Source organism: Larus michahellis, chromosome 1 (genome assembly GCF_964199755.1).
Source record: "Larus michahellis chromosome 1, bLarMic1.1, whole genome shotgun sequence".
NCBI classification, from domain to species: domain Eukaryota; kingdom Metazoa; phylum Chordata; class Aves; order Charadriiformes; family Laridae; genus Larus; species Larus michahellis.
The window spans coordinates 223809355-223830276 of record NC_133896.1 but is presented as its reverse complement, the minus strand read 5'-3'; the positions used below and the strand labels follow the sequence as shown (position 1 = coordinate 223830276).

At 42.4% G+C, this 20922-nt stretch overlaps 1 protein-coding gene across 11 annotated transcripts in view; it reads left to right on the top strand.

Moving 5' to 3' along the window:
- Positions 1-1516: 1516 nt before the first annotated feature.
- GRM5 (glutamate metabotropic receptor 5) overlaps positions 1517-20922 on the top strand; it is a 290564-nt gene continuing 271158 nt past the window's right edge. For 3 of the 11 annotated variants that reach the window (XR_012585219.1, XM_074572513.1, XM_074572512.1), the window contains exons 1-2: positions 2857-3553; positions 11209-12090. Coding sequence is in view for 10 of the 11 variants with exons in the window: in XM_074572513.1 (XP_074428614.1) it covers positions 11412-12090 (679 nt within the window). In the remaining variant the exon portion in view is untranslated. Of the gene's footprint in view, positions 1795-1828; positions 1880-2422; positions 2711-2856; positions 3554-11208; positions 12091-20922 lie in introns of those variants that run through there. The other 8 variants (XM_074572514.1, XM_074572507.1, XM_074572516.1 and 5 more) reach the window with 6 other exon arrangements.

Here is a 20922-nt window from a genome sequence, read left to right as displayed (position 1 = left end):
GGCACAGTGAACTCTGACTCTGGGCTCTGGTTCCTGGGGAGTCCTTGGGGATGTGTGTGTAGGAGCTGCTTTGCATCCAGCATGGCTGCGTCCACACAACTCAGTGTGACCTGCTTGTGTGGGGATCACCTCCCTCATCCGCTGTGGGTCACCCACCATCCTGCCAGACAGCTGGGTGTCCCTGTTGCCAATAAGAGGTAGCTGCTTTCTGACTCCCTCGTTACACACTCCCTGGGGAGGCAGAGAACTGCTGGGACAGCCCAGCAAAGCAAAGGCACCTCTTCTCTCCCCAGATCCCTTGACATTTCTTCCTTCCAGGGACCCTGTGCACGGTGACACCACTTTTCCTTCTGCCTCACCTTTCCCTTCTACAGACACATCCCTCCCCTCCTTCTTCCACTCTGTGCTTTCTCCACAGATGTCTGTCCTCTCCTTTTCTCTGTCCCCAGCCTCCTGACCTTCCCTGTAATTTCACAGCCCATGGTTAAAGGGAAAGACAGTATCCGAGTGGGAGTGGGGAGGAAGCAGCAGGATGCTCCTTATCCATCACCCCACAAAGGCAGTGGCAGGAATGGGAAAGCTCCTGGTAGCTAGTGGGTTCTCACTTCTCACGTAACTTACCTCCACCCCTTCAAACACCAGCACAGAGGCCCTTGCAGCAAAGTAGAGGGAACGAACCGTTGGAGCCACACACAGTGTCATGGTCTGGGCTGGACTGGCTACTAAAACGGATGACAAAGGCTTGTACCAGATCCTTAAACCAGGACACACACACCCCCACAGTGCCTCTGCTTTAAGGACTGGCCTCTGCCAGGGCTTCAGCGGCTGGAGGAGCCATGAGAGCTGAGGAAAGATGTGAAGCAGGTGCTGGCTGATGGGCTCCCAGGCAGTCCCAGGCTGGGACTGAAGGAGGATGTGAAGGAGAAAGAAGCGAGGCTCCACACCTGGTAACGACATATGGGATCCCTATCCTTCACCCTTTGGGATGAAAGGAGCAGTCAAGCTGGTACTCTGGTGGAAGAGAGACAGCAGTAAAGGGATCACAGGGGATTAGGAGCATGGATGAAGCCATAGCAAGACTGCCCCTCTTCCTCTTTTCCCCAACAACTTTATCAAAGTTACCTCAGTTGGGCAGGGGTGTGGAGAAGGACACGACGCAGGATGGATGTGGCAATGCAGTCACTCTGGGGGAGCCACATCAAGTAGCGGCCAGGATTTGGGTCATTCAGTAGTTGTTTTAAAAAAAAAGAAAAAAAAGATAATATTTTAAGCAGCAACCAAAAGAGGGGGAACCAGCAGGGAGTGCCAAGCTGTGGAGCAGCGGCAGAGAATGGCTGTTAATTCTCGAAAATGGATGCACGGGCTAATCCTCCCCTGCAAATACAGCCTGGTAAATGGTCAGACCCAGCAGCCTTTTAAATGCCAGATCAGCTCTTACTTAAATGGCATTTTGCATTGTTATTTATTTATTTTATTTTCCTTTATTTATTTATTTACTAAGAATAGCTTTGACTAAAGAGATGATCTCCGGCGTTGTGTTGCGATGTTTTGTTGCTGTTTGTCACTGCTGCTGCAGGAGGAGTGCTGGGAGGTGTTGAGTTTGTCAGGGCTCAGGCTACCTGGGAGCCCTCCCACCCACACACATCCACCCACACCCCCCATAGCCCCACACCCCACGCTCGGAGCCACGGTGCCCGGCCTTGTGCTGGCGGTCCCTGACACCCCAGGCGGAGGAATGATGCGGTGCCGGAGAGGAGCGGGACGAGCTGAGTGTGAATGAGAGCAAGAGCCTGGGTGCGTGGGGCTGAGCCGTGAGAGGGAGGAGGATAGAGGGAGACGGGGGAAGCTTTGGGAGGATGCAGGGGTGCCGGAGGAGAAGGTGAAGCCTCGGCCGGCGTCGGGAGGGAAGGGTTAACTGAGGAAAGGTAGATGTGTGGGGAGCAGGTAGTCAGCAAGGGAGAGAGGTGCTGTGGGGTTTGTGGAAGGGCGGGGAAACGAAGGGCCGGAGGGTACCGAGCTTGTGGGCAGAAGGTAGGCAAATGGGCAGCCTGCCCCTGGGGCTGCAGGAACCCTCCAGGGGCGCTGGCTGCGGAGCCATGGGGCTGGCAGGGAACCGCAGCGCCTGGGGGTCCGGGGAGCCCGGGGCGAGCAGAGGGGAGGGAGGTCGGCGGAAAGGGGGGGTGGCTGCAGGTGGCACCTGCCGTGGGGAGGAGCGGGGGCCGGCGCAGGCGGGGGACAGCCCGCGGGGGAGAGGAGCAGGGGGCGCATCCCGCCGGCGGGGCTGGCAGCTCGGGCAGCCCTTGGCAGGGGCATCGCTCCTCGTCTCGCTGTGCCCGGTGCTGTCGCCAACGGAAGGGGCGAGGGCTGGAGAGGGCAACCTGTCCTTCCAGTGGCAAACATTCCCTGCTTTCTGCTTCATATCGCTGTGTGTGTGTGTGTGTAGAGGGGGTGGTCGCTGCTCTCACATCCCCCTCTCTCCCCTTGCCAGGGAGCAGCAGGCAGAGCCCAGAGCTGGCAGGCTGCTTGGTTTCCTAGAGGGATCTATGCCACTTGGTGGCACTAAAAAGTTGCGCTGAAGCCCGGCACCCTCCCGGTGCGAAGGGACCCCTCGCCCCCTCAACCCCCGACCCGCAGGTGCGGGAGCGGAGCACCGGGGGAACGGGAAAACTTCGCCGGAGACAGTTCGCAAAAGGCTGCCGGATCCGCAGGGGTAAACTCTTCCCCGCGACTCGGGTTTAAACAGATCCTCCCAAAGCAGATACAGCTTTTATTTTTTTTGCCTTTTTTTTTTTCTTTTTTTTTTTTTTTTTTCCCTTCGGATGATGCTGTTCTGAACCAAGCACCGCTTTCTTACTTGCTGGAGGCGGGTAGTGCGGGAAGGAGGTGTCGGTTTAACAGGGAGACTTTGCAACCTTCAGAGCATCTGGAGAGCTTTCCTCGCAGGGCAGAATGCAGGGTTAGCCCCCTATACATGCAGAGAGGTTGCTGCCGTGCGTAAGGGAGGAGGGGCAGAGGTGTTTAAGCAGGTGGGTCAAGCTGCAGCAAGTATTTAGGAAGACCAAGGCTGTGGTAGCAGAGAGCAAAGACCCATCTGTTGTTTCATTGTTTGTTTGTTTATTCCTCCTCCTCATGCCTCTCTCCCCCCCCACTCCCCCGCCCCCCGCCTCCCCCCGCTTAAATCCAGGGACCATTCACGCCTCTTGCAAATGAGACTTGGGCGATGCTGAGAGAGCAGCGTGTTGCATGGCGTGTGTGTATGTGCATGAATTCGCGGGGGTAGGGTACTCGGTCCTCAGCATTTGTCTGTGATCAGAAGAAAACAGGATGTGCCCATAGCTGGAGGAGTGACAATGCTAGCCGAGTGGGGCTCACCTGCTGGTGATCTTTGCAGAGGCATTTGAGGATTATTCAGCTCCAGAAGGTCTGTGCAAGGAATGCTATCTCTGCCGTGGCTGAAAATAGGAGGTGCCTACCCCTACCCATCTTAATTATTGCCACCAAAAGGACCACTTTGCCGCCACCGTGGGAAGAAGCAATCCCTGTCACCAACAAGGTAATGCTGCGGAGTGGGAGAGGGGATTTACGTGCCCTGGGTTGCAGACAGAAACCCTGTGGATGCAGGAGGAACTCTTTCCCTTCGCTCCCTCCCTCCTGCTTTTGCTCTGTGCCCTGGTTGCCAGAGGACAAGCAAGACTCCTGGGGGGACAGCAAGCCAACTTGTGGGGTGCACCTCAAGGGACTGGGGTGCTGGGGCATCAGTGGATCGGGGCACTGGAGGGCAGTGGGTACTGACCCCTCCCCAGGAGCAGGATACATGTGGGGCTGGGGGGAGACCAGGGTACTGCAATACCTGGGCTTGGTTGTGTGTGTGATATAGCCCTTCCATTCACCAGTGGGGATTTGTCTTGCCAGGAAGGGATAATGGAAATGGGGACGTATTTGTTTTCCAGAGACAGGCAGGTTTAGCTCAGCCATAGACTTTTCTGTGTGACCTTGGGACAAATCACTTTGGCTCTGCTCGGCGAGTCCCGTCTGTTCCTTATTTAATAATTGGAGCTAATGTCTCCGTGTGCAAAAATGATTCATTAAGGGTTGAGAGGGGCAGCGATACCACTAGCCAAGCAGGCAGACAGAGCCCTAATGACCAGTGTGTATGCACACATCCACGTCTGTATGCACAGCCACTTAGTTGTAGCAGCGCAGGTAGCTATGCTGGGAGTTAACCTTGCCCAACAGTTTCCTCTAAGACCCAGCTCTATGTATTTAATTTTTTTTTTTTGTGAAAAAAATGTGGTCCTTCATGGCGAATGCGACCACCATGGCAATTTTTAGCACTGGTTGATTTTTAGATTTATTTATTTTATTTTTTTTTAGTATGTATTTTTTCTCCCCTAAACCTGCTGGAGAGGTGGACGCTGGCGGCGGGCGGTGTTCAGCACCATGGACAGCGCCCGCCCCGCCGCCCCTTGTCCCGCAGCCCCGGGGCTCCGCCGCCCCGGCAGCCCCGCTTCCACTCGACCGCCGCCCGGCGAGGGCTTTCTGGCGGCCGTGGGGGCGACTGGGTCTGAGGGGGTTGCCGGATATTTCTTTCTTCTAGTCTGGAGGACGAAGTGGGGGGATCATCTCGAAAGCGGAGGACCGTCTTGAAAACACAGCGCTCTAAACAGTCTGGAAAGGAAGAGATTATAGAGGAGTCAACTGCCAGGCTCTTCTAATTCTCTATGACTTAATTACTGTATTCCTAAACATTTCTATCCCATACTGATATTTTACTCATTCTCAAATGCCTTAACTACATGCTAATATTTATGCTACACGGTCAGGGATGTCAGGGTTAATCACTACTTCAAATGTTCATAGAGTATTTTGTGGGTCTCTGTATAGGTTCTATGTAATTTTATTTACCAACGTGTTTATGGGTTTTTTGGTGTAGTGGTAGTACTGGAATGCCACTGTAACACCACTCTTGTTGCAACTTGCTAGAAGAGGTTTGTTTGGAATTGCTGTTGCTTTTTCTTGATCATACAGTTTTATTAATTAATAAAATGCCTAGGATTACAGCTGAAATCACACCACTGTTATTAGTTCCTGCATCATGTGGTATAGCAGGTTTTTGGTAACAGCAGCAATAATGAGCGTATTTAGCGGAATTGAAGAGATTGTTGCAAGTTTTACTGGCAAGTTAAGCACCTACATATTAAAATCAAAATTGTTTCATCAACCAGAAAATATGTGCGTGTGGGCATAATATGGGGAAGAATTTCCTGGGATTGCTATGTATCTTGCTGATAATTATAGCATTCTATGTTTATTATCTATGAAAGCATGAGATCAGCACACCAGTCTGTTATTTTCAGTGACTGTTCTGGACAAATGGTTAAAATTCTTCTGTGCTGCTTAGTTTCCTCCTATTTCTAAGTGGAATTACAGGAAGCTGCTTCATAGTGTCTCCTGTTGTATAAGGCTGTTTCCTTTGTCAAAGGGCTTGATCCAATGCCTGCTGGAATTCACAGAGCTGATAATGCAATGACTAATGGTTGTTTGATCTTTTCAATCCTTTTTTTTTTTTTTCTTGTGAATGGAAAATTTAAACACGGTAGAAATCTCAAAACAGAACAGTGTGCTCATATTCATGTTTTTCAACTAAAGACCATTTGAGGGCATCATGTTTTGTGTAATCAAACTGAATTACCTCTGAGGAGTGGGTGTGTGGGACCTCCTGCAAACTGGGAGATAGATTGCCAGAATAGTTTGAACCCGATGCTCAGCGTTTGCAATGTCAAAAGCCAGCAGAACTGAGCAAAGGTTCAGCATCCTGAAGGTACATTTTTTCCACAGATTGGTCCCCATCGAGATGAGCCAAGAGGTCTCTCTCCTTATGGAATTGTTTTTCTAAGGTTCCACCTTTTGTTATCCAAAGATCTTCACTGTGCAATAAGTGGCGGGACTGACCCTGGACCAGTAATTCAGTTGCTTCTTGCTAAGATTTTGTCTTCTCTGATGATGAAACCTGGGTTATTTCCTTGGGATATATCGATTTGATCCATATCCGTATCAACATATATTATACCATATCTGATGGCATTGAATTAATTGCAGTATGTAGTGTAAATGAATGCCTGGAAAGCATTTGATCAGCAGGTACCTGGCTGTACAACATAGTATGTAAGTAAAATTTGTCACTACAAATCAATGGATTTTGGGGGCCTAAGTTTTTGTGATTACTCTGATCTGGAAAATCCTTTAAAGAGATGTTAAACTTTAGATAAGTCTTGCAGATGTTTGACCAATAGCGCTCTTCATGTGCTTAACACTGACCATATTCCTGAGTGCTTTCCTGGGCTGGACCATATGTTCTTACTCCATCACAGCCTTTCCTGTGATTCAGGAATTCGACATTTATTTTCATTATTTAAATCTGCCTGAAGATATGAACAAATAGGCTTTAAATTTACAAAATTGTAACAAAGAAGAAACCTGAAGGACAATTTTGCTATTTATCTCTTCTAATTATTTTTTTTCCCTGATACAAAACACGCTAAATCAAAACCTTCCCTTTGCTGAGTTTGTGTTTTACCTATTGAAAGCCACTCAGCCAAGAGAATTCAGATTGCAAAAAAGACGGGTCCTTCACTCTGGGGTCACTAGTGGGCGCTGCTATAATAATGTAAGTCACAGGGGGAAAGGGTTTCATTCTTAAGGTTTAAACACAGTTACACCTGCGGCAGCGGAAGCCCTTAAGAAAAGTGAGACGTGCCCCATGTAAAAGCGCTCAGCCACATACGTAGTGGAAAATCAGCCCTTCGTGAACTGCTGTTCATAGTTTGATTTTCGATCAAGGTTTAATTGATACTAGGGCTCTTTTTATTTCATTTAGTCTGTGCAGACTGTAAGTATAGATACACCTGCATTTGAAGTTGAAATAAATAATTTTAAGAATTGCGTGGTGTTTCATGGACTAGTGCAGATGCTCATTTTCTACTCGGTTAAACCTCAACATGAAGTAGCTGGAACTCTGCCCTAAAGGAACAGCTGAGAATTTCTCCTGACAGAGACTGACATAAAGTTTTTACTGACAGAGAAAGCAGAGGTCATAGGAGTATGTCCAGTGCTTCAACAGATCTGTGTCTTTAGTCATCTGGGTAGCCCTTAAATTTTTGTCTAGGACAAGACTGAGCAAAGGACAGACAGGCAGAATTATCTTTCTGCCTTAATACTTCTGCAGTAGCTCCAAGTGTGCAGCCAGTGCACCAGAAGACAGAGACCAAAGTGTCTGTCATCTGTTGTTAAAGCATGTGACTTCAGGATTAATTTAGAGTTAGATTCATAGCTGAAATAAACTAGGAACCTTGATAGACCAGTAATTAAGTTTCTGATTCCATTTTGCCTATGTTGCAGTAAATTAAGAATAAGTCCCTTGACGCTGAAGAAATTGAGCAGTGTGCAAAGTAAATTTGACCCTAAGTGCTGTGCATGTTGATTTGCTTGTCCATCAATGGAAACAAGTAAATGCAGATAAATTATTAATTGGGAAATAATTCCCATCACTATATGCGTGCATTCAAGAGTTCACTGTCTTTGGTGCTGCTGCTACCTCTGTTCTCAGTCTGAAGGCTATAGCATATCAAACTCCCTTTAGGGTTATCCCTAACAATTTAAACAGGAGTTATAGTTAAGCTTATGAAATTTTGCTTAATTTTATTTTAGTACTCATCCTGCTTGTAATTATAAGCTTCCTGTAGTAGGAAAGAATGGTAATCAAAATGTGGAATGGCTTGTATGTGATTCTCTCAGGACAGAAGAACAGTAAAATTGTATATTTGAACAGTACCCTTGGCCATCTCTTCAGGAAGATGTTCTCCAGGAAATGTAATTAGTGTGCTTAGTCTATCAGCTCTCTGCTCAGCTGTTTTGGCCTAAAATGGGATGTGTTAACCATGGCATAATCAGCTGTATCCAGTGGAAGGATGACAGGCAATAAGCACAAATTGAAACACAGGAAATTCTGTTTAAACATAAAAAAGAACCCTTTCTACTGTGATTGTGATCAAACACTGGAAAAGGTTGTCCAGAAAAGTGGTGGACTCTCCATCCTCAGAGATATTAGAAAACTACCTGGACATGAACCTGAGAAACCTGCTTTAGCTGAACTTGCTTTAAGCAGAGTGGGTGGGCCAGACAACTTCCCGAGGTGCTTTCCCACCTCAACCATTGTGTGGCTTTTAGGTTTATGAGAGCAAGAGTCGCCCCATAGAACCAGATCTCTATTATACAAATCCAAATCCACTGAAATTTAGCAGGCTCACTTAGACATGACAATACAAATTCCAGGTTGTTTCACTGCATCACGAAAGCCCACAGAAAGCATTGACTTTGGATGCTTTGGATATGAGACCTAAGCCTAATACTCTAAAACGTAAGCAGTTTTCTTGGTGTAATTAGTAACATCTCTGTAATCCACAACTGACTTTCACTTTAGTATGTGGGATATGTGAAGAAAGTTCATTAATTCTGGAGCAAATACATTCTGCATCTGGCCCCTTCTTTTCCCTTGAATGCTATGGAGTGGAAGGATTTGATTGCTTTCAGAACTTTCTTATGGGCCCTAGGAATCCCCTAGCTATGAGACCTGCTATTATGGAACCAGAAATATAAAGGACACCTTCAGCTTTACTTCATTCTTTACACTGTAATTTTATCCTGATAGATACAACTGTAGACAGAGAAGAGCAAACAGCTGTTCTTTGGAGTGAAGAAGATAAAAATGGCCTTGATGCCCTCTCTTTCTCATATATGCTGTGTGGAAATTGTTTAATCCATAGACATAAGGCCAAGAACAGTATTACTAAACTTGACGAGAAACCTGGTTGATGTGTGTTGTAGAATTAAAATGGTGGATGGGGATTGGATTTTTTTTTGTTGTTTGATAAGCTCGCCCAATTCTCTGAACTCTCTCTATTTGTACATGTGCAGCTGCACAGGCAGCTAGGTTATAAAAAGGCGTCTAATTGTATATCCAGTTACAGTCTAAGGCAGAGCTGGCATTTGTCTAGATATACTTGTGCTCTGCACACGTAGCCTTAAATTGAGAAGCTCAGAAAATAAGCATCCATGGTTTTAAATAAAAGTGCCATTTCTTTCCAAATGCTAATTAGTTTTTAAATAATTAAAGATTTTTTTAAGTGATAATACATTAAATTAATTGAAGGTATAGGCATTTAATAGCTGTGATACTGTACAGAGATATCCCCTGTCATTCATCCGTTGGACTCTTTGCAAATTATACATTATCATCTTCAGAGTCACAGAAAAAACAATTGGAAGACATAAGCAGTAGTGATATGCTGTAATTAGAGACTAATTAACCTGAATTGAACTGCTGTTATTCCTTAGTGGCAAAGGGTTGCAGTATTGATAAGCTAACGCTTCACAGACTAGAAAAAACTTCGAAAAGTGTTCTACAGTTGTCTGAATCTTATTTCATTATTGACACTTTCTATTATTAGAAATTAATATTACATGAACCTATTAATATTGCGATTAATATGACAAACCCATTTCTAGTCAATGTTTTCTCTTTTTAAAGATTTGGATTTCATTTGGGATTATTCACTAAAACTATTGTATGATTTCCTCTGTGTAAATAATTTACAATTTACAGATGTCTAGGTAAAATAGTAATTAAAGAAGGCCAACCTCAAGCAGAAGAGTGGCTTTAGGTTTGACTGTCTCATCTTCAGAACCAGGCAGACTTTCACTGTGGCACTGTACTGAATGACCTAGCTGTGAGGGCTAAATTCAAGATTAAAATACTGCTAGATTTTGAAGCTGAAAGAAGCAGAGGTGGATTTCCTATGGCAAGGGTTTCTGTCACTTTACAACATCTGACCATTATCAATGATTGTTAATGGATTAGAAATGACTGCTGGATCTGAAATGTATGGAAATTTCTATATTCTTTTTTATCGCATCAAAAGATTTATGTCAGTAGAACCGAGGTCAGGCTCTGTCCCAGAATTTTGCATTTGTATTGTCAATAATGAAACTGGGCATGTGGTTCATTAAGCAGCTCAGCATCTTCCTAGATTTAAGAGTGTGCTTAACTTCCTGTACTACGAATGGATCCACCGGCAGGTGTAATGCAATAGATGATAATTTAATGTGCTCAGGGATCAAGACCTGGACAAACTACTGTTTAAGCACTATATTTAAAACTAGAAGCGTCCTGCTGCAAATCCACTGCTAGGTACAGAACACTTTCCAGTACAATTTCAAGTTCCATTAACCACAGCCCAAGATACGAATCTTTGTTCATTCTTTTTCTCTTTTTTTTTTTTTTTTGATCCTTCATCAACACTAAAGCTGACTGCAGATTGCATTGCAGACTATTGGCAAACATAACAGATCAAATATTTTAGACAGTAACGCATCTGGATAGTCTCTGTGTTGACTTCTTTCAATCAGCAAAGTATTTATAGGTGCCCACAGTACCAGGATTTGTTGAATTGCTTATTGGTGATCTTTGGTTTGAAGATATAGAAAGATGAAAAGAAATTCACTGCACTGCTGTTTTAGAATTGTTCCTCTGCTGAAATATTCACTGCTTAAAACACATACAAATAACAAAATCAGTTTTCTTAATCAGAACTTATTTTAAAAGTTAATTTGTTTCATGTTGTGGCTTACAAAAAAAACCCAACAGATTTACAGATTTGAAGAAACAGATTCTGCATTGCTTAGGATGTTTCAGGAACAGCTCTGTTTGTCAACAGCAGTTTCCTAGTGCTGTGATTGATAACATAGTCCAGCCCAAGGTACATTAGTGTGACATACGCATTTGTGATAGAGAAAGCACCTGAAAGTAAATGGAGTTGATTTTGAAGACGCACATTAGAAATGGCAACATCTTTCTTCTTTGGAATTAAATACTTGTCTGTTTTTTGTGCTTTTGAAAACATTTCCCAAAAGAGTTTTTAAACAAGAGTGTCAAAGAGAAAGGCATCGATTTATACCAGCAGAAGTACAAGCCTAAGATGGTGAAACACTGAAGTACAGCAAAGTTTTACAGCTTGAAACATGACGGAGGCAAGTGTGTACAGGAGACAATGCATTGCAGTCATTGACAGCAGTAGGAATTTTGGAACAGATTACAAAGCTGAATTAATAACTAATTTTAAAGCTTTTTCTCTTATTTATTTATTTTTTAAGGTTATGAGGATTATGATCACATGTGCAGCTCTGCATAGCCGTCCACTTGGAGACGATGGTGACTCCTTAGAGAATATACGCAAACTCCTGGTTAACCATCAGCATCGGGCTCCTTTTATCCAAAAGATTTGATAACTGCTTTTCACCAGCTTTCCGGTTTTGTTCCATCATGTTGTCTCTACCAGCCTAAACCATTTCTTAAAATGGTCCTTTTGCTGTTCCTTGCAATCCTGTTATTGAAGGAAGATGTCTGTGGGAACTTTGGGCTTTTGGTTTCTGCACAGGCCAATGAAAGAAGGGTGGTTGCACACATGCCTGGTGATATTATCATTGGAGCTCTATTCTCTGTCCACCATCAACCAACTGTTGACAAGGTTCATGAGAGGAAATGTGGAGAGGTAAGAGAGCAGTATGGCATTCAGAGAGTGGAGGCGATGCTACATACCCTTGACAGAATTAATTTGGACCCCACACTGTTGCCAAATATAACGCTAGGATGTGAAATAAGGGACTCCTGCTGGCATTCTGCTGTGGCTCTGGAGCAGAGCATTGAGTTTATAAGGGACTCTCTTATTTCATCAGAAGAAGAGGAAGGGATGGTGCGATGTGTGGATGGATCTTCGTCGTCTTTCCGCTCCAAGAAACCCATTGTCGGTGTCATTGGACCTGGTTCTAGCTCAGTTGCAATCCAGGTCCAGAACTTGTTGCAGCTTTTCAATATACCTCAGATTGCTTATTCTGCCACAAGCATGGACCTAAGCGACAAAACTCTGTTCAAGTATTTTATGAGAGTTGTGCCATCTGATGCGCAGCAAGCACGGGCTATGGTGGACATTGTCAAGCGCTATAACTGGACCTATGTTTCTGCTGTACATACTGAAGGTAAGAGGTTATTTTTTTTTCCATATAAGAATGCCTTCAAACCACTTTGTTGTGTCAAATAAATAGATGATGACAGTTTGAAGCTGTTGTTTCTTTTCCAGTCAGTTGTCAACAGGATAGACTTTTACTTTACTTAATAGTGACTTCACATTCTCTATGGGGCTGAAGTAGCATCATGTTGATAACGGCTGAAAACGAAGTTTGAAATACAGGATTGTGTGTGCTCTAGGGCCACTTGTTGCCAGAAGTGCTTACTCTGAAGTCTCCTAAATGACCTTAATTTAATTTAGTTGACATTTATTTATTTTTCTTTATCTAACAATTAGCGTATTTATGTAGAATAATCATTTTGACTGTATTAGTATCAAATGGGAAATGAGAAAGTGTCTGGCCTTCCTAGTGCAGAAGAACTAAATCATCATTTGAAACTGTAGCTGAGTCAGAATGTGTTCCTGCTTAATATCTGTGCCACAGAGGCACGAATATTAGAAAACAAGTAATACTGCCTAATATTTGAATGAAAGTTGTTCCAGCTCCTTGAGAGCAGAACTGTTTCTATTCTTTTTATAGTACTCCATGGAGTATTGCACCCACTTCTTGCTCTGCATCTGGCCATTGGTTTTGGGAGTGAGCAAAGGAAGTCTCCTCGAATCTTCTTCACACATTTATGCTCCATCAGGTGTCCAGAAAATCAGAACTGTGTGCTAAATTGCTTTCCTCTTGTTATTAGTTTGGTTAGAGCTTAATCTTTTTACTCAGTGTTCAGAAGAGTATATGATTAAAAGGAAATGCTATGGAAGAGCTTACCTGATTTCGTTATTGACAGAGTTGAGTGAATTCATCTTCCTATAAACGACTAGAATTTCATGCTGCCTTAAGAGCAGGTTTCACCAGCCCCTGTCTAATGACACCACCATTTAATGAGTTTTCTGGAATTAGGTTATGTGATGAATTTTAGGATCTCACTGGTTTGCCTCTGTTCAAACAGACAAACTCCGAATGGAAGGCTCAGAATATGGTCTGGGAATGAAAAATGTTATTAAGAGATTGAGTAGTGGTGGCGGCATTGCTGAACAGCAGCAGATGCTGCTGGCTTTATTACAACCAATAGAGAGCAGATTGTCCTTCCCACACACTGAGTATGCTTCTCTGGCAGACTTTATACTATTCAAAGCCCTTTTTGGGGAGATGCTGGTCCAATTCTAGTATGTAGAGATCTTTTCCCTCCTACAGATATGTAGAGAGCTCGTTCTGCAGTATGAAAAACAAAAAATAAGTTAGAATTTGCATGCAGATTGTTGCAATCATGTTTCCATCATGGTAATGAAATCTGGTAAATAACTACAGCCCCTTTTTGTATGGGGATGCATGAATATATTAGGGGTTTAGTATAACAGTGTATAAATCACTTTACGTCACATCATGTAGTGAAGGTATTCTGTGCCAGCCAATGCCTTTGGCATGGCTTGGTGTGCAGCCTTCACTTCACAAATATGTATGAATAACATCATGGTCAAAAATAATGCTGTTGATGCATCAGATTAGCAGAAGATTTTATATTTTCACTCTTTTTGATGACTCGTCTAATTTTTGTTATGAAACAACATTTACACCTCTGCTTATTGAGAAGGGATGCTCATATATTCAGTATGGGAATTCTCAAGCTTATGTCAAGGTCTGATTCTGCACAGAGTGAGAATACTTACTTTTACCACTTCCCGTGGACTCTCTGTTTGGAGCAGATGGTAACATATGGTATGTTAATCTTATGGCAGAGGAACTTTGCACTGCGCATTGGAAAGAAGGGAATAGGGACACAAGGGTTGAAGCTGGAGATAGCTGCTATGGGCAAGACGAGTAGTAAATGACAGAGGAGCTGAGTGTGAAGAAGGAGAAATGATGAATGATACATCCAGTACAACATGTGCCTACTTCTGTCGTTATTAAAGAGGACAAGATAGGTGGTAGGTTGTTAATACCTGAGGCCTCGTATCATTCATAGCATATTTACAGCAATATAACTGGGCATCAGTGAACAAAAACATTAAACTTGACTTCTAGGAACCTTATCACCCTATCATCTATTTGCATAATCTGGTCATGATGATGAATATGCTCTCAAGTTAAAAAATGTCACACGAATGTTTTCTAACAATAGAACAGATGGTATTTATAATGGTATAGAAAAATACAAACTGGTCAAGGTATCTCTTTGAAACGTGACAATGTCTGATATTCTGGGCACTTTCCAAAGATTCTGTCGGATTTTATCTCTTCCAGTAAAAGAAAGATTTTTGAAAGAACACCGTAAAAAACCCCTATAGATGAGTGCTAAGGGAAAGGAATTAAGTAAATAAGCAAAAGAGATATTATTTATGTATATTATTTTTACTTTTGTAATTATTTTTCATTTTAATATAGTAACTGTTTACTTGTAAACATTCTGAGTATGTCCCTCTACTTAGTGTCCTACATTCATAGGTAATATTTCAAAATAGAAAAAAAAATAGTTGTTGAATCACATTCCTTGCAATTTTTATCAACAGGATTTTGCCCACCCATTGAGAGTGGTCCTTCTTTCAGCACCTCCAGTAATTCTGGCCATCTACATTCATTAGCTAATCTTCCTGCATTAGCCAGACTGTCCTGAAATACGAACTTTGGTTTCTGGGAAGGATTTCCAAGGAAAGGGAGGCTCCTCTCTTTCAAAGCTGGACTAGGGAAAAAGAGGAGGCAGAAAGAGCTTGGTTATTTCATTGTTTTGGTAGTTCCATCAGCAGATAAAGTTATAGGTCTCTTTTTGGTCTAGTATAAGAAAAACCTGGCAGAAGTAAATAGCTTCACAATAAAAAGCTTCTTATTGGAATCTTTCCTTCTGCACTTACTAATTATCTGTGTCTACAGTGGATTAATATTTTGGGAGGTTGATCTGAAATTGTGTTGTTAAATCCTTATTCAAGGCCTCCAGATATAAAATATGCAAAAATTCTAAGAGGCTCTCATAACCTTTGCTCCTTTGACATATTTAGCATCATGGTTTAGTCTAGGCAACGCTTTCGGGTGTACAAGTAGTACTAAAATTTACTAAGAGTAAATTTTTTTCCTAAGAATTGGAAGGTATCAAACCCTATTGTCAGTGGAGCCCTTGTAGTTTTGAGGAGGAAGTTTCTGCAATCCAATTAACAGGAGGTACGAGTAAAAAATTAAGGATATTTCTCATAAAGCAACAGTCATCTCCACTTACTGCAGTGTATTTTACATATGCCAATCAGAATCTTTGCAAGTCTTCGGTAGTCTTAGGTTGTAACTCCCCTTGCTCGGCTCTGTCAGGAATGATACTGGCATCTTCCCCCACCCTCCAACTCTTTCTTGCATTTAATGATTATTTGTGGGGCTCTACGCTAACCCTATCTGGCTTTAAACTAAAACCTTTTTCACCCACCATCAGGGCACTTTTTAAAAAAGCCTCAGCAGTTCTGGTCACTGTGTAGCAGGAAAGTAGGAGTGAGCAGACAAAGAGGGAAACTGTGATGGGAAACTCCTTGTACCGAGGACCTATCAACCGATAGCCTGAAGCAAGTGCCTTCACCTTTATGGATTGCTACAACAGGCATGCAGGGTGTGCTGGACCATTTTATTTGAAGTTTGCATACCGATCTAATTCTTTCAACTGGCCTTACGGATGTTTTTTTCCCACCACTGTGATAGGACCAGAGCTTAAACAAACATTCTTTAAACTTAAACCAACTTTCCCTTCTCAAACCAACTTGGCAGACCTGCAGCAAGTCAATAATGCTGCTGAGAGATCAGTCTGTGCCTCCCTCTGAGGCAAAGTAGCCCAGCAGAGAGAAGCCCCCTGGTTTAGTCCCCCAGGGATCCATTTTAGCTCATGTATCTATTATCCACCTGGGTGAACTAATGCACTTAGAAGGGTGTAGAGAGAAAAATTTGTGCCTTTATCCGGATTTTGGGTGGTGATGGTTGGCATGCAGGTGGGCCATGCAGCTCAGGCACTCCTGGCCTTTTGTCTCGACCTTTTCTTGCTTAACCACTTGGCACCACAACTAATCGGAAATGGTCGGGGAAACCAGGGAGAAGCTGTCTGTCTGCTGCAAGAGATGAAGAACTGTCTGTTTACCTCAGTTCCCATATGTAAGGATTCTCTGGTCTTTTTGAAACATCAGAGAAAAATATATACAATTTTCTCTTCTCCCATCATTGCAGTTTGAAGGCCTCGTTGAAAGCCCATTTGAAGTCAATACTCCCCCGTTGACTAGACTGACATTTGGATCAAGCCTTCCTAGTCAGAAACAGCATCAGTCCCTGAGAGTCTGTGCTTAAAATTTGCCTGGAGGCAAATTAATTAATAATTTGAAAGGCAATTTTCATTGCCATTGGAAACCATTTATTTTGCCACTCTGAATGAAGTGAAGAGGTGATGTATGCTGGAAAAATAGAACTGCACAGAGGTACAACTAAAACACAGTAGGCCAAATTTATTGGGGGTGGCAAGGGATAAATTTCACTCCATTATGTAAAAGGTGTGATTTACTTTTGAACATAGCCTTAAGAAAGAAGCCACTTTGTTAACATTTTCTTTAGAGACCTCTGCAGGTAAACATTGATCAAACTCATCCTCAGTGTCCTCTCTGTTTAGTATCACTTTCCTCCATTTAAATTTATCCTAAGTGCATATAAAGAGGTGGTTCACATTCATTTTCTTAGGATATACCCAGGAAAGCACAACAAAAGCAGAACTTTTTTTTCCTGCAGACAAGGGTTATTTCACACATTTCCTTTCATATTTGTTCAAATGTGCCTGGTTACAAGACTATTTTTGCCTACATCCTTTGCTACCAAGTAAAGAGCAAAATGAAAATTAGTCATAGTCTGTGAGAACAGGATGAAGAAATGAACGAAAAAGCTGCAACAAGTTGACCTTAAACCTACTGCTTTGAACAAATTGTACTTGTATGACATTGTGGAGACTTTCTTTGAGACTCTAGATTCTTCTCCTCTAGATACAAAAACTATAAATAGAAATATTTACTTTTCACAAAATAATATGATTGAAATTATATTAATTTTATTTTAAGCATAAGTGATAGATTTTCATGCTTTATATGCAGAAAAAAACCACATAAAAACATAAACACATAACATAAAACACATAACAAAAACACATAAAAACAGAAAAAGGACCCAAAAAGGTCCTTTCTAGTCCATGAAAATATTTTCCACTTCAAAGAAAATTCATTTCTAAAAATCTGTTTCTGAAAGTTGAAGAATGTCCTTTCTGAAGACTGGAGAATGTTACATTTCAACAAAGTTTAATTTTTGCCTTTGGGAAAAATAATTACTTGGGTCTTTTTATTTTTGAAATGACTTTTAGTTTTTATTTTTTGAGACTTTTAAACTGTTTCAAACATAAACGTTGAGATAAGGAAGTTCACAATTTAATATGCTCTCAATCACTTTAATCTTGTAGCAAAAATAAAGAATATCTCTCATCTGAAAGAACATATGGGAAATGGAAACTCAGTTCCAGTCTTACCCTGATGAGATATTTGCTCGTTTTTATTGAATGTTGACATCTATAACAGAGGTGGCTTCCCCCTGCCCCCCCCCCCCCCATTTTTTTCCCAATTTCAAATATTTATCCTAGCATCACAATGGTGAAAAGTGAGCAAATGCTACCAATCAGCTGGGAGTACTGAGACAGAAAACTGAAGTACCACCATGTTAATGTTTACTTTGTTCTGCAGTGACTGACTAAACAGACTAAACCAAACTTTAACATTCCTGGCAGACTGCTCAGGCCAGACATACCCACTGTGAAGTATCTTGACAGACAGAAAAATACAAAATGTCGTGTAGACTCTGGAGTCTAATGGAGATGAAGATTGTTAGGGGAAATACCATGAGACAGCAAAGGGACGGTGAGCAAGGAGGTGTACTATTCTAAAGTTTCTTAAAAAATCACTTTGAAAGGAATGATATAAGGTGGACTTACCTAAAACCAGGACACTTCGTTCTTCAAAATGTCACTTTGCTTCTTTTGTTTAGGGGCTAAGTGTTTAAACATCACTTTTTCCCTCACTTAGACTCTACGGCTGCTCAATGAAAGTTGGAGTGTCATGAAGCTTGCCTTCATTGAGACAAGACAGTAGGAGTCCAGCATCTCCCAGCCTCATCTTAAATTTTTCTTTTGCCTTAAGCCTAGAAATGGCACAGTTCTTGTCCCCATCCCCAGGGTGCACCTCTTCAATCAGGGAGGGATTTATCAAGTTGATGAGATTTGGAAATCTTTCAGGAAACTAGGTTTCACTGCACAGTGCCTGCTGGGCCAGACCAGTTTTATGAAAGATGGTCCTTCTAATATATGCCATCAGACGACCATGGTTAGTAACAGCGGTTCACTTTTCTGTATCCCCCTGATATTTTGTCTTTGAGATAAACAAACAATTGCTACAGACGTGGCTCGAAAGCAGATATTCCATATAACTGAAAAAAAAAAAGGTTCTTGAGGTATTTTTTACCCCAAGTCAGAATCAAAAACCAAAATAACATCTTTTAGTGATTAAAGCTATGATAGGATTCAGAAGTCAGTCAAAATAAACTGCTTGTCTTGTGGTTGTATTAAAAAAGGTGATAAAAGGTGACTTTATAAGTCAAATGGAAACTTCATTCAAAAAATCTGTGAACTTTTAAATTTTTTGCACAAATATTAATGTTCTTTGACAATTTTGATAAAAGGTGTTTTACTCAGGGAAGATGTGGAAGGTCCTCCCCCATCCCAATTTTTTTGGCGTGTCTTCTGTACCACCAATCCTGTATATGAATTAAGCATTTTTGGATACATTGACATCTCATTAATCCAATAGCTAAGCAGGGGCTGATGAACCAGGTCCCATTATTCATTATTTGTGAAGATTTGTGGTACTTTTGCATCCGCTGTATTAGTCTTCTTTCTTATTCTTGAACCTATAGATTTTTTTGTTTTCCATGCATGTTATCTAGTGACAGGAAACTTAAATCATAAATTTGTGAAGTTATAATTTTTCCGACATGTGGTGCAGTTAGTACAGTTTGATATGAGAGAGATAAAAACCACCACCGTATTTCATATTCCTTGATATTGAACATGTTATAGAGAATTCAGGGGACATCAGGGCTCCATTGTGATGGGAGCCAGGAAGAGGGGGACAGAGACAGAAGAAAGCTACCCAACATCACTGGAAGAACTAAGACAAGAACCCTCTTTTCCAGAGTGCTAGTTTAAGACCCCAGGTATGAAAAGACTTCACCTGACACTAGAATTTAATTTCCTATCTAAACAAGGGAAATGAAAATGTCCTGCATTTATCAATATCTTTATGCATCAAAACCATATTGTAAGTAGCTTAATAGTGCAGGAGTTAAAACAATGTTTTTTCCAAATCAGAAAGTTCCTGTATAGTTAGGGAGCAGAAGAGATTTTTATATTGGTCATAGAACCATAGAATCATTTAAATTGGAAAAGACCTTTAAGATCATCAAGTCCAACCATCAACCTAACACTGCCAAGTCCACCAATAAATCATGTTCCTCAGCACCACATCTACACGTCTTTCAAATACCTCCAGGGATGTGCCTCAACCACTTCCCTGGGCAGCCTGTTCCAATGCCTGATAACACATTTGGTGAAGAAATTTCTCCTAACATCCAATCTAAACCTCTGCTGGCACAACTTGAGGCCGTTTCCTCTTGTCCCGTGGCCTGTTCCTTGGGAGAAGAGCCCGACCCCCCTGGCTGCCCCCTCCTTTCAGGGAGCTGTAGAGAGCGAGAAGGTCTCCCCTCAGCCTCCTCTTCTCCAGGCTGAACACCCCCAGCTCCCTCAGCTGCTCCTCACCAGACTTGTGCTCCAGACCCCTCACCAGCTCCGTTGATCTTCTTTGGACACGCTCCAGCACCTCGATGGCTTTCTTGTATTGAGGGGCCCAAAACTGGATGCAGTATTCGAGGTGCGGCCTTGTCAGCGCTGAATACAGGGGAACAACCACTTCCCTAGTCCTGCTGGCCACACTGTTCCTGACACAGGCCAGGATGCTGTTGGCCCTCTTGGCCACCTGGGCACACTGCTGGCTCATGTTCAGGTCCTTTTCTGCCAGGCAGCTCTCCAGCCACTCCTCCCCAGGCCTGTAGCGCTGCATGGGGTTGTTGAGCCTCAAGTACAGGACCCAGCACTTGGCCTTGTTGAATCCATACATGAAAGACCACTTCCTGTATTATAGAGAGCTAACTGATTTGTCTGAAAACTAAGAAAGGCAAAAGGCCTGCGTGGTTCTTGAATCATGCAGGAGACAGTGATCTTGGAGGTGAACCAAAAATCATAGACTTTGCTTTAATTTAATTTGGAAGCTACTGGACAGAGAAAAAAATTGCATCCATTTCACTAAAATCTGATTTCAGGCTGCTGATGATGTGGAGACATACCATGATGTAATGCAGAGTATTGTACATAAATATTTTGTATGTGAATGCATTAAAGAAGTGATTGGGAAGTTTATTAAGAGAACAGTTACCATCTACCTTGGTAACTGAATTTTTAGACAATCCCATTCATAAATCACAAGCTTGTTTTGAACTAACAGAATTGAACTCATCATTCTAAGTATGCTGACTGGAGAAAACCACAGTTAAGGTTTCCTCTAATTGAGGGGTTTGACTTTTTTTTTTTTTTTTCTGGAAGTGCCTGGCAGCATTTGTGGCTGGCCAGATATATATCCAGGTGATATGTGTGGAAACCTCCATATAAAATCAATTACATTGTCAAAGGGCAGACAAACAATA